At 45.2% G+C, this 13,073-nt stretch overlaps 1 protein-coding gene across 8 annotated transcripts in view; it reads left to right on the top strand.

Annotated features, from left to right (window-relative positions):
• The window catches only part of MICAL2 (microtubule associated monooxygenase, calponin and LIM domain containing 2), a 222,047-nt gene extending 211,019 nt beyond the window's left edge, over window positions 1–11,028 (top strand). For 3 of the 8 annotated variants that reach the window (XM_082341344.1, XM_082341343.1, XM_082341341.1), the window contains 2 exons: window positions 3,708–3,781; window positions 7,115–11,027. In XM_082341344.1, coding sequence (XP_082197470.1) covers window positions 3,708–3,781; window positions 7,115–7,299 — 259 coding nt within the window. In that variant the 3' untranslated portion in view covers window positions 7,300–11,027. Of the gene's footprint in view, window positions 1–3,707; window positions 3,782–7,114 lie in introns of all 8 variants that reach the window. The other 5 variants (XM_082341338.1, XM_082341347.1, XM_082341346.1 and 2 more) reach the window with 3 other exon arrangements.
• Window positions 11,029–13,073: the final 2,045 nt, after the last annotated feature.

Here is a 13,073-nt window from a genome sequence, read left to right as displayed (position 1 = left end):
TTTTCACCCCAACCCTGAGAGTTAATTTTGGGCGTCTTTGAAGGGGTCTAATAAAATTCTTTTCTCTGCCTGGGTTCTGAGCCGGGTGAGAAATAAGACAATTGGGTCAATAGTTGACCCAGAATATCAAAATATAGTGTTTATTACTGATTATGGCTAGCTCGGCTAAATATGAGAGCCCAGGTGGGCTTGCTAACTATATTCATTTCCTACGGCTGGACTAATATATTATCACAAACAGGGTGGCTTACAATAAGAGAGATGTATTCTCTCTCAGTTCTGGAAGACAGTCTGCAATCGAGGTGTTAGGAAGGCCATGCTCCCTTCACGGCCTCTGGGGGAGAATTCTTCCTTGCCTCTTCCAGCTTCACGTGCCTCCAGGCATCCCTTGGCTTGTGACTGCATCACTCCAATCTCTCCCTCTGTCTTCATGCAGCCTTCTCTGTGTGTCCATGTCTTCTCTTCTGTCTCTTGCAAGGACACTTGTCACTGGGTTTAGAGCCCACTGGCATAATCCAGAATATTCTTATCTCAAGGTTCTTAACTTAATTACATCCACAAAGACCCTTTTTCAAATAAGGTCACATTCAAAGGTTCCAGGGGTTAGGATGTGGACATATCTTTTGGGAGTTCACCATGCAACCTACTATACTACCCAACCCCAGAATTAGACACACTCAGTTACCTAGTCACAAAAGGTAGTGAATCACTTGCTTCTTAGGGGTAAGGCTTTTACCCTAGACCAGTGGGTCTCACCTGGGGACAATTTCCATCTCACTTCCTCCTTCCAGGGATATTTGGCAATGTCTGAAGACATTTTTGTCTATAGCAACTGGGAGGTGCTAGTGATATCTAGGGCGGAGAGGCCAAGGGTGCTACTGAACATTCTACAATGCACAGGGCACTCCGCTTCCCTCACCAACAAAGAATTACCCAGCCCAAAATGTCAATAGTGTCAAGATTGAGAAATCTTGCCCTAGACCCATAGCAAGGCTCAGAGTAACAGAGAACACATGTTTGCTGCAGGCAGGCTGATCCCCAGGGAGAAAGGGTGTGAGCTGAGTTCCCCTAGTCTGTTCTTCCCAAATTTACCTCCCCTGGGGTGAGAGTGAGTATAAGCGTGAAAGTGGAGAGAAGAAGCCAGGAATTATACTCCTTGAGCTCCACTGACATGAAGGAAATGCCAGGAATGGGGAAGAAGGGCTCATCTGTAGCAATTACTTTTATTATTACTATTTTTTTAAATTGATGTACATGCTGAGACTCAAAACAACTAAGTAATTTGTCCATCTCCGCCTGACTACAAAGCCCTTTTTATACAACCGTATCGTCTGCCTTTGGTCCAGGTCTGAATTGTAAAGTTCATTAACAAAAAAGTATCAAGCGCATTCCATGTGCTAGGAAATGTGCTGGGTACTGTGGAAGTAGAGATGAATCAGGCCATAGTCCCTATCTTCGAAGATCTCATGGTTTCAGGGGAGACAGACACGCAAGCACACAGCATGAGAGGAATGAGAAAACATAGCAAGCGCTCCACGGAGGTTTGTAGGAGGAACAGCCAGTGCACAGGCCCTCCCGGCGAAGGGCAGGTGTGTAGTGACCGCTGAGTGACTGTGGCTTCCCTTGTTGGTACACTGTCGGAGGGAACTTTCTCCTCCAACCGAGGCCAAGGAGGAGAACTCGGACGTGTGAGCTAGACAAAGGCAGGTGGGAGCTCTGGTAAAGGATAGGTTTTAGTTTGGAGAACGACCTGGCTGAACCAGGAGAAACGTCTTACATGGGTGTGTCATTTGGGGTCCCTTGGGAAAGCAGATGCCAAGACAGAATTAGAAGTATGAGAGATGTACTGGGAGAAAGGAGAAAGGGAGTGGGAGTGAGAGGGAAGTCTTCAGACCCCATACAGTCCTGACACCTGTAAAAGGAGAGGGGAGGGAATGAGGATGGGCAGGAGGAGCCACAGACTGCAGTGCAGCCCTGAGAAGCTCTGAGCCGGGCGAAGGGAGCCCCAGAGCAAAGACTGCCCATCCGAGGGGTCCGACGCGGGGCGGAAATGGCCCAGCTCCAGCACCGCCACTGTGCTCGCTCACTGGCTGGAGCTGCTCAGGGACAGTGTGGCCTCGGCACGACAGTGAAGCGGATTCTGCTACAGCAGTCAGCTCACTACACGCTGCACTCCTTCCAGAGTTCTCTCTTAAAGGAAGATCTGAGAGGTGCGTTTCCATTGGCTACCAGAGTGGGCCAAGGGAAGCTGAGTGTCAATAACAAAAGGGAGAGTATTGAACAAAGCGTGGACCTTGGCCCACGTAATAGCAGAAGTAGTAAAAATAACGACAGGGACAACAGGGTGTAGTAAAGTGACCCAAAGCTCTAGCAGATACACATGCAGCCTGCAGGTAGGGCTGGAAGGGAAGGCCCCCCTCCACATCAAACCCAGGGACCTAGACTCAGCCCTCACCCTCTTCAGTGTCTCTGTAGCCCTGGACACCCTTGATCTCTCTCTCTTCTCTCCTAAAACTTTCCTCTCTTGGCTTCTGTGATGCTGCGTTTCTTGTTTACCCTTCCAGCCTTTTGCTTGCTTCTTCCCTGGCTCTACCTCTTTGGTTTGGCTTCTAAATGTAGGTGTTCCCAAGGTCCTGTCTTCAAACCTTTTTGTCCTCTATAGCAGGGGTCCCCAACCCCCCGGGCTGTGGACCGGTACTGGTCCGTGGCCTGTTAGGAACCGGGCTGCACTGCAGGCAGGAGGTGAGCGGTGGGCGAGCGAGCGAAGCTTCATCTGCCGCTTCTCATCGCTCCCCATCACTCACATTACCGCCTGAACCTTCCCCCCCTCCCCCGGCCCCCACTCCTGTCCGTGGAAAACTTGTCTTCCACGAAACTGGTCCCTGGTGCCAAAAAGGTTGGGAACCGCTGCTCTATAGCCTCCGTTTTAGAGATTACGTGACTTCACCTATCACCTCTGACCCCTGCCTCATCCATTTGTGGTCCTCGTTTCTCCTGAGAACGCCAGACCTGCACTCCCAAAGGTTTGCGGAACCTCCACATTACCACACGGCCCAGCGTGTGGGAAGCTTACACACATACTCTGACATACATGGGCTGTCCCCAGGCGTGGAAAGGTCATGAAGTTCTGTCTGAGCTTCACCGAAAGCTAACTTCACTTCTTGACTTTGCTGTTCTGTTGGTGGACACACTTGAGTCCCCAGCACTCCAGCTTGACTCCTCCAAAACGTCGCTGATTCTTCTTCCCACATCACTTACAACCAGATGGATAGTTGTCTGAGTATTCTGCCTCCACCCGGACAAAATGTCTCACTCCCGTTTCCTCCTTGTTTTCTTGTTTACCACAGTCAGAGATCTGGGAGTTGTTAGAGGTGATACTTGAAGTCACGTTGCCCCTAAAAGAGAGAAGAGTTTCAGATTGTCATTGCTTCTACTGTTCGAGTCATTTCTTCACGATCCAGTCCTGGGTGGCCTTCCAAAAGCTTGCTGAGGGCACATTACAACCTTCAGCTGCTCCCCATCATCTCTTGGGTTCAGCATATCTCAGCAGCAGTAGCAGCAGCAAAACTTTCAGTTTAGAGATATTCCAAGACCCCAGTCTTAATAAGGAAAAAAGAACGCAGTTGCTATGGTCAATGGGTTTGTTAGTCACTATTTCTACACAGATCTCCAGTATTTACAAAGTTTGAACATTCTCTCATCCCCAGGGCCCGAGAACTAGAATTAGAAGATCATCAAAGCAGACTGGAGCAGAAATTAAGAGAAAAAATGCTCAAGGAGGGTGAGTATGGTGATATGTTTGGGGCCTTTGTTAAAGACATTTTCCCCCATGAAGACACTTGACCAGAACATGCTGCACATTGCAGAGTGGAGCGCTCTTCCTGCCTGGTGTCACCAGCCTGGAAGTCAGAGGGGGCACAAAGCCAGCCTTCCTCTGCCCCCACCAGAGCACAGCAAATCCGTCTTAGCTTCATTCGCTGGGGCCGTGAGAGCAGCGTTTAGCTCCATCCCATGTGCTAATAGGAACAAAGTCATTTAGTCATGCATTCATTCACTTATCCATCCATTCATTTAACAAATATTTGTTGAGAATCTAGAGTGGGCCTGGCAGATGGAGAAGAGCAGCCCTGCCCTGTGGCCTCACTCGGGAGACTGACGCCCAGACCAGTAGTTATGACACAGTGAGATGAGGGTCATGACTTACGTGCTTTAGGAGCACAGAGGAAGGCAGGCCTGGTTCTGCCAGGCACTGGGGAACGTAAAGGAATGAAGGAAGCATCCTTCCCACCATGGGCTGGGCCAGGGCATCACACATGAGAAAATTATTTCCACCATGAAGGAGGGAGAGTTGAGATAAACTTAATCGACACCATACACTGATATATGCATTCATAGGCTCCAGCATGCGAGGCATATTCACTCTGTTCTGTGCCTGTATGTTTGTGGGGCCAGATCCGTGCATGGCTTTCCTACATTTAGACCTAAGTCTGAAAGAGCAAGTTAAATCATTTCTGTATACCTCATGGACTGAGCATTGCACCTACCTCTGGGTTACCTGCTTCAGAGCAAGCCCTTAGTAAATATGAGACATTATCATCATGATCATTCTTATTTAGGTATTTTATCGCCATTTTACAGATTAGAAAACTGAGTCTCTGAGAACTTAAAAAGCATGCTCAACGTAAATGATGGGTCTAACACTTGGGAACAGATCATCACAGACTCGGGGTCTCCTGTTCTTTCTTTGTAGATTGTTTCTTTACAGCAGTAGAAAACTGTTTCTAACAAAATCCTTAGAGAACTGCTCTCTACAGAATGGATAAAAGTGGCATACATCATCTTTTATTCGTCAGAAGGGGCTCAGATGGTTCCATCATTGACAAACCAAAACTGAGAGAGGAATTTCAATTTTTCTGTGTTGATAATCAAATAAGGGGCATGAATACTGAAGTGTACCTAAATTAACAAACCATACTATATAACTAATATCTCACTTATACATCTCATAAAAATTTTAATTTGCTCCATTTCAGGGTGGTAAAATACATACCACCAAAGACTCCATTAGTCACTTTTGAATCTTTTTTTTTTTTTTTTTTTAATTCTTCCTAAGGAATGATGGTCATACATCTTCTCACTCTTCTGGGGTGTACAAAAAAATATAGCTTCTTCATTTTGCCTTGTCATCTTGTGCGAAACCTTCATACCACTAGTTATCAAGAAGAAAAGGAAGGGAGGAAGGAAGGGAGGAAGGGAGGAAGGGAGGAAGGAAGGAAGGGAGGAAGGGAGGAAGGGAGGAAGGGAGGAAGGAAGGAAGGGAGGAAGGGAGGGAGGGAGGGAGGGAGGAAAGGGAACTTTTTTTATCCCTCTCTGGTAAACTTAGTCTGATGCAATAATTTAGGCTGATGCAGTCCCTCTAGGAAATGCTCAGTCTTTTGGGGATGAAATGTTCAGTCTTGCAGATTGCCACCCCTTCCATCTGCTTGATTCTTAAGGTGACCTCCAGGTAATGGCGAGAGGCAGGTTTGTGTGACTTCACAGCACTGGAAATCTGTGTGGGTTTCTCTGACTCATTGACCCCCACATAGCTATCTCCTGTCATCAGGCTGCCACTGTCTCTGCTGGCATTTGCAGCCGAGGTGTGTGGCTGGCCTGACCCATGGCCTGGCCATTCTCTCAGCGTGCCTGGAGCCTCACTCCTGGCCTCGCTCAGCCTCACCTCAGCACACCCTCCGCTCAGCCCGGCCAGACAGTCTCCACTGTAGGGCCGCTCCATCCCTCATCATGGGGAGACCCGTGGCAGGCCCAGTGGCCGGCTCCCTTTGCATCTCTGGGGCAAGTGGACTTTTCTAGGCTCTACCAATGTGTGCCACACACAGCAGATCAAGATCTGGGGAGCCACACCCAGACCCCTCTTCTCTGCTCAACCGTGAAGTTCTACCTGTCCCATGTTTATACACAGGGCGCCTTTCCAGCTGGCCTCTTCCCATAGTTCCAAGCAACGGGCAGGGCAAGAGTCCCTCAGCCCCCCAGTGCTCCCATCAAATGATGTGACATTCCCTGCCTCTTTGGGGGCTTCCAAGGCCCAGAATGGAGAGACTGGAGCCCAGGGCTCTCACCTTTAGCTTCTCCTGCCTCTCTGTCCTCCCTCCCATCAAACATGAGCTGCAAAGAGAATGGTGCCTCTTTATTTCCCTTTTGTCATATGTACCTTATTCCTGACACTGTTCTCAGAACTCAGCCTGATGCAAGAGACAGTGGTACCATCTCTGCTCTGGTATCTGGCCCACCGCCTAGTCCCAGTGTGGTAAATAGGAAGGGCTAACAGAATTTATTGAGTCTTCTCCCAAGGCAATAATCTGGTTGACAAGACTTAAAATCTGCCTTTAAAATCCTATTTTGAGTGTCAGAAAGTCATTACTACCTGTTTCTTACTCTTTTCCTTCCTTTCATAAAAATCTTGTCTCCCTGAGGCAATCGAATGTCTCAGGCCAATTAGGAAGAAGGTCATGTACTCAGGGAGAAACACAGTCACAGTCTGGAAACATCCTCCTAGCGGCCAGCCATAACCTCACTTGGCTGCCGCCTGGTCTCTATTCAAAGGGCTGCAATTTGTCATTAACTACAAATGAAAAAAGGATTCTTATCATTGAAATAGCTTCCACTGATGCAGATGGTTTACTTAGAAACTTTTCTCACAGATCGCTTTGCTCAGACATGTTTAGGGGAAACTGCCTTTGTGTTGTCTTGTTGGTTTCTTTTTTGTGAGGGGAGGGCAGGTTGGAGGGCTTGGCAGGACTTGGCTGGTATTAACTCCTTTTTCTCACAAAGGGGTTTTCCCTGTCACTTTATATAAAGTCTCAAGATGAAAACTGAGCTGACAGCAGCACAAAGCACCCACCTTTCTAATCTGTGACTTGGAGGGCAGGTCCCTGGTGTTAAATTCATTTCCTTGTTTTCTCCATGGGAATTAGAAGGCAGAACAAGTCCAGAACAATCAAGAATGCCCATGCCAAAAGTTCTCCTGGGGTCAAGTCTTACCTGAAGTCCAATGTGGGTGTTTTTGTTTGTTTTTATTTTTTATTTATTTTTGTTTGTTTGTTTTTTTCTGTAGAGAGCCAGAAAGATGAGAATGATCCGAATGAGGAGCAAGAAATACTCACCGAGATGATGCAAGTAATTGAGCAAAGGGACGAACTGGTGGATTCCTTAGAGGAACAACGCATAAGAGAAAAGGCTGAAGACCAGCACTTTGAAAGCTTCGTATTCTCCAGGGGCTGTCAGCTTAGCAGGACATGAGGAAGCCCCACGGCGAGCAAGCCGAGGACCAGATCAGGCCAAACACCCTTCACTCACTCCTTCTTCCTTTCACAGGATATGTCAGACCTGGAACGTAACTTATACCATGCTGCAATATTTTTAAAAGAATTTAAGGTTCTCTCATATGTACTCCAGCTGCCCAAGACCCTTCCAGAGATTATAATGAAGAAAATACAAAGACTCTTTTGAAATTGGCAGTGAACTTCAGTGGGTCTCTTAAATTGGAGGTGACCGTGGCAGATGATCAGCATTGTTTTCCGTAGAAAGTGACAGAGAGATCGATTTTCCTGCTGCTTTCATCATTTTTCTCTTCCCAAATTCATTGAGTTACACATCTAAAGGTTTTAAGAAGCTGCCTTTTCATTAATATATCCATATTTGCCTTTTTTTGCATGGATGACCGGTTTCCAAATGTCAGAAAGAAGCAGCCGCAGTTTAAAGATTAGGTTAATATTTAAATTGTGTTTCCAGAGAAAGAGAAGAAACCTTGAGATTACTGATTACATAAAGCAAATAATTCATATAGCAGGTGTTAATTCAATCCAGGGTGAATTTAATTTACCAGGTGTAGTTATAAGCCTTAATATAATATACATAAGCAACGAGAGTTTAATAGAACATTTGAGCCTTAATTTTATTTTTTTTAAAAAAAAGAAGGAAAAAAGGAAATAAAACTTTGACTTCATACCAGCAGGATTGTTAGTTAATACCAAATGCTGTTGGCTTAGAAAAGCTTTTTTTTTTTTCCCCAGAGCACTCTCCTTATTGCCGCTAGAACATAGTGAAAAACGTTTCTAGAAAATGAATAATTTTGAAGCACTTTTTTGTAACTATTGGTAATGGCAGAAAGTATTATAAAACTCTTTCATTTGTTGATAAAATATTGGTGAGGTTGATGCTGCTACTAAAAACGAACATTCTAGTGAACCAGGTGAGGGATGCTTCTCAGTGGTGGTCTTCGGTCTAAACAGAGAAACGTCTCTGACACTGTGTCCAGGGGTTGCCCAGGAAATCCACGACAGGACAAGGCCACTTCTGCCTTCAAGGTGGAGTGGGGAGCAGTGGTCCCATTTACCAAATCCCAAACTGGGTAATGGATTTTTTGATGACATTTTCAATGTGAAAAGAAAGCTGGGAGATGGAGTTTGTGCACTGACATGATTCCTGGGACATTTTGACTGTTCATAGGGGAACCAAAGAAAAGACTTTAAATGGTGATTTGTTGTCATAAAGTATTTGATTGTTTTCCCTCAGTGGGATTCTTTGAGGAGTCAGTCCATCATTGACATGAGACAGACTGAAGAACTCTGTTTTATGTTTGGCCTGTCATTTCTGCAAGTGTTTAAATGTATTGTTGGACAAATGGTGCTTCCCAACTGCCTGGAGAGCTAACTTACCTCAATATAAGTTAACCCATAAACCACTTTTGTCTGAGGTGCTGTCCACGCACACAAATCTGGTCAGCTGAGAAGCCGGAAATTAGAAGTGTGCTTGGATTTCCCGAGTCAGCCAACATTTTGGGTGGTATTAAAACGCAACCTTTCCATGGATATACCAAGCTCCAAAGGTTGTAGTTCTTTTTCTTTCTTCTCTCCTTCCTTTTTCTTTTTATTTTCTTTTTTCTTTTAATAATCAGGTCTTCTAGTGCCTGAATTCTATTATTAGGAAATATATACAAGCATCTATTTCTCTCTTTCTCTCTGTCTCTCTCTCTCTGAAAACTGTGCCACTTAAGGCTATTTATCTATTTTTATTTATTTGTATATTTGGTGGAAATGGCTAATATGATTTCCTCATTATTCTGGTTTTCCTGTGTTATAATTTGGAGAAGACCTATTAGCACTAAGCTATTGGTATATAAGCTATTTAATAGGCAAATAACCCAGAGGTTTGGGGCAATAAGTTGTATAGTATTAAAGATTTATGGAGATAGTCAAGATAATATTTTCTGCCATCAGGCATTCAGAGGTAAGACTACAGATGCGTAGGAATGTTAATTCATTTTAAGAAAGATACATAACTTCAGTTTTCCTTCTAGAATGGGTAGAATTATTCAAGCCCAGTCACCATTTGATGCTTGCATACGTTTAACAGATGATGCTCAAATGTGTAGTGTCTGAGTTGTTTTTGTGCAAAAGGATTAATTGCCACTTATTTTAATTCTATTTTGGTTTAAAAGAAAGATTCTCCCAAGAGGGCCAAGAAAGAAGGTGGTTCTTGGCCCCAGTATTCTGTTGATAGATGAGAGAAGCAATTTGTTCACTCTCTCTTCCAAAGATTATGTTCTGTGGTTTAAGGCTGAGTCTTATCTGGCCAAGTTAAAACATAAACCTCATATTTAACAGCCTTCTACTTACACTGGCTTTCAGTTTTCCCAGTACTTAAAAACCATTTTAATGATCATTTCCAAAAGGATACAAATATTGTGGCTGTTGAACTATGTTAAATGATTGCAATAGAGAAAGTTCTAAGACCCTCAAAAGGTAAAATATTGTACCATTTGAAGACAGTTTCTGTGTATACAGTATGGGTAGGATTATGATGAAAACAGACGGAGCCTTCACTTTCCCATAAAATAACACTTGTGATCAAGGCTGAGCCATTTAGGACTCTGAATGAGACAGAAAGCCCCAGCCTCAGGTCACATTTCATAGTCTCACACAGCTTCTAAGTTAAACCAAAAGGCTCACAATTAAAACTTCAGAATTTTACGTAAGCTGGACCAAGAGGACCGTTCTTAAGCTTGCTCTCCCAAACCATTCATTTATTTATTTGTTTAATAAACGTCTTCCAAATACCTGTGGGATTCAGCAGCCCTGTGCTAGATGTAAGGATACAGAAAGAACATTATTCCTCCACCCGCAAGTAAATACAAAGATAAACGAGTACAACTCCCAAATAAATAAGCAAAAAATAAAGAACGATTTTTATTATAATCATCAACCTATTCTTCTCACATTTATCTCAAGCACAAAGACTTATCTCCCCAACTATTTGTAGTGCTTCTTTGGCAATAAAAACACAAGTAAGTTCATGTTTCTAAAACTGTGAAAAATAATATCAGGTTATACTGTTTCATTTAAACCTGGACTTTGGCAGTGTTAGGCTGCTTGGAATCAGTGGATGTAGAGATGCAGCATATTAATTGCAACTGAGAAAGGAAGTGGCAGGTGTTTCCAGCTCTGATGAGCTGCAATGAAATTGATGTTTTCTGCATTCTGGAGGCAGATGACAATTCAGCAATGTCTGTCTTCCCAGGAAGCAGATTTACAGGCTTTTCCTTCCAAACTGAAAATGGCAGCATGTCTCACCCAGGCAGTTGATCAGAGAACTCCCTCAGCAGGGCAGAGGTGGCAGGGGGCAGCTGGGGCTGCCACATGAACGGAGAGAGTGGCAGTCATTGGATGTAGTGAGCTCAAATGTAGGAGTTTATTGTAATAAGAAGGTCCATGTACAGAGGAGCGTGTACTATTTCACCTACTGTTTGTCTTCTAACCTCACTGCTGAGTGGCTTGTGAAAGATTAATTTGCTCCAACGATTGGGAACTATTCACGTGGATTGAAATGTGTTACATGTGCACTGCTATAAATACTGAAATGAACCAAAAATAAATGGTTTTCTGTAGAAAGAATCCAAACATGCGGGTTTGGTCTGGCACCTCTGAGGGCAGCGTCCGTTTCATTTCTTTATTCCAGTGAAAGGACGTGAGCAAAGCTTTGATTTCATGTAGGAGTCTGTGAATTATCATTGGATGCTTTAGTCCCACTGGGGCACCTGGCAGGACTTACCTGGATGTGAGTGGGAGGAGGAGTGAAGAAGGCTTGCCTCAGGTGTATTCTCTCAACAAAGAAAGCTGTTCTCAGAGCTGGGGAGGGGGAGAGAGGGGGCCTCTCCTGTCCCAGCTCCCATTTCTCTTACCCGATACAACCCGGTTTCGTATTTCATTCACGCAACAGGAATACTCCCCTTTGCACGGAGCTGGCCCCTTCCTTCAACTCACACTCTTTCAGGACTGAAGTTTTTGGTTTATTTGTTTGTTTCTGTTCTGAATCCCGGCATTGCAAATTCATGAAATGTGAGCACATGATTCACCAGAATTGCTGCATCAGGTGAATCAAGTGTCTGGTCCCCATCATTTCACACTGAGTTCCCCCATTGTTTGGAAGCTTTTGTCTGCTGGTGGGATATTTGAAATGATTCATTTTTTACGTTGACTGTCAACAGGAAGTAAACATAACTGCAGATGAGAGCTCCTGTTTCACAAGCGCTAACATGCCAAGGGAAAGACCAGCCACCTTCCATGGCATTCTGCAAGTTTTCCTTGTGCCCATGCTGGGGCTCATTTGCCCACAGAGCCACCCTTGAGCTGACCTGGTGGGACGCTGACTCTCACCACCCCTCAGCCTTCAGGGCAGGATTGATAATTTGACACTCACTCCCTCTCCCAGCTCCTTTCTAGAGACAAAAAAAGCAAGACCTATGCTGTCACAGCTCCCCTGAGGAGCCCTCTGACCCTGATAATGGTAATAGATCCTGTGAATGCAGCTCACTTCACCCGCCAGGTGCTGTAATAAGCTCTGTAGGTGCATTATTCCATTTAATCCTGAAAACAAAATCCTTAAGATAAACATTGCCCCATTTTGAGATGATGAGACGGAGACACAGAGGCCCAGGAGCTCACCTGGTAGTCCAGGTACAAAGTGGTGAAACTGGGGCTGGACCCAGATGTCGGCCTCTAGAGCCCAGGCCCTTGACGCCAGGCTGTATGACCTCTCTCTGTGTCCCCACCCAGACCTGTGCCTTGTGCTTACCTGTTCCTTCCCTTCCTTTCCTAGATCTGTTCTCATTGCCACCCTCTCCCAACACACCAGTGCCCAGCACTGCTCAGGGAAATCTGGCATTAAAAGCCCAAGCTGCCACTTTGAAGTGTTTTTTTTCCCCTTCTGTTCTACATCTATATATACTCAAACACAAAAACAATCGTTTAAACAGTTAAATTACCTAACCTCCACCACTGCTCACAAAAATCTTACAGTAACCATGATACCCTAGGAACAGGCACCTTGTTTATCCTGGGGGATCAGGTACTGCTGACGCACTGCCGTGGACCCACCCCTCCAGGGGACTTTTTGCCCGAAATTGCACTATACAATCCAATCCCCAGTCCCAAGGGTAGGGAGCCAAGAGCACAGGGCCAAGGGGATGGGAGAGGAAGGACCAGGGAGTGTGTTGGGAACCAGCTGAGAGTGAGGTGGCTCCTGCAGGTCCTTACGGAGAGTGTGCAGAGGTGGGGAGGAGGAGCAGGGAGGGTGTGGAGCAATACAGGGGTCACTGGGAAGCAGCACTCGTGGGCCTGTGTGACACTGAAATAACCTGATACAGGGCAGCAGTTCCCAATACACTAGAGGCACGAGAATTCAGCCCCCTGCCTATCCCCAGAATAACAGAAAATGGTTCCCTAAGAATTTGAGGGAAATGTGTGTGTGTGTGTGTGTGTGTGTGTGTGTGTGTGTGTGTGTGTGGTAGTCCCAAAACCGTAAGTGTGTGATTTGAAAACAAATCAATAGCTCAAGAAAAAATCAACAAGTATAATTATTCTAAACATGGTAAGCTGAGCATGAGTCACTAACTCAGGGCTCAAATTCCAGCTCTGCCACTGCTCACTGGATGATATTGAACAACTCAATTGTGCCTCAGTGTCTTCATCTGTGAAATGCGGCTGATCCTCTCTCCTCCCTTCCTCTCTCCCTGC

The sequence above is a fragment of the Balaenoptera borealis genome (assembly GCF_965194805.1).
Source record: "Balaenoptera borealis genome assembly, chromosome: 11".
Classification (NCBI taxonomy): domain Eukaryota; kingdom Metazoa; phylum Chordata; class Mammalia; order Artiodactyla; family Balaenopteridae; genus Balaenoptera; species Balaenoptera borealis.
The sequence above is the reverse complement of the archived record's forward strand: the minus strand, read 5'-3'. Positions and strand labels throughout refer to the sequence as shown.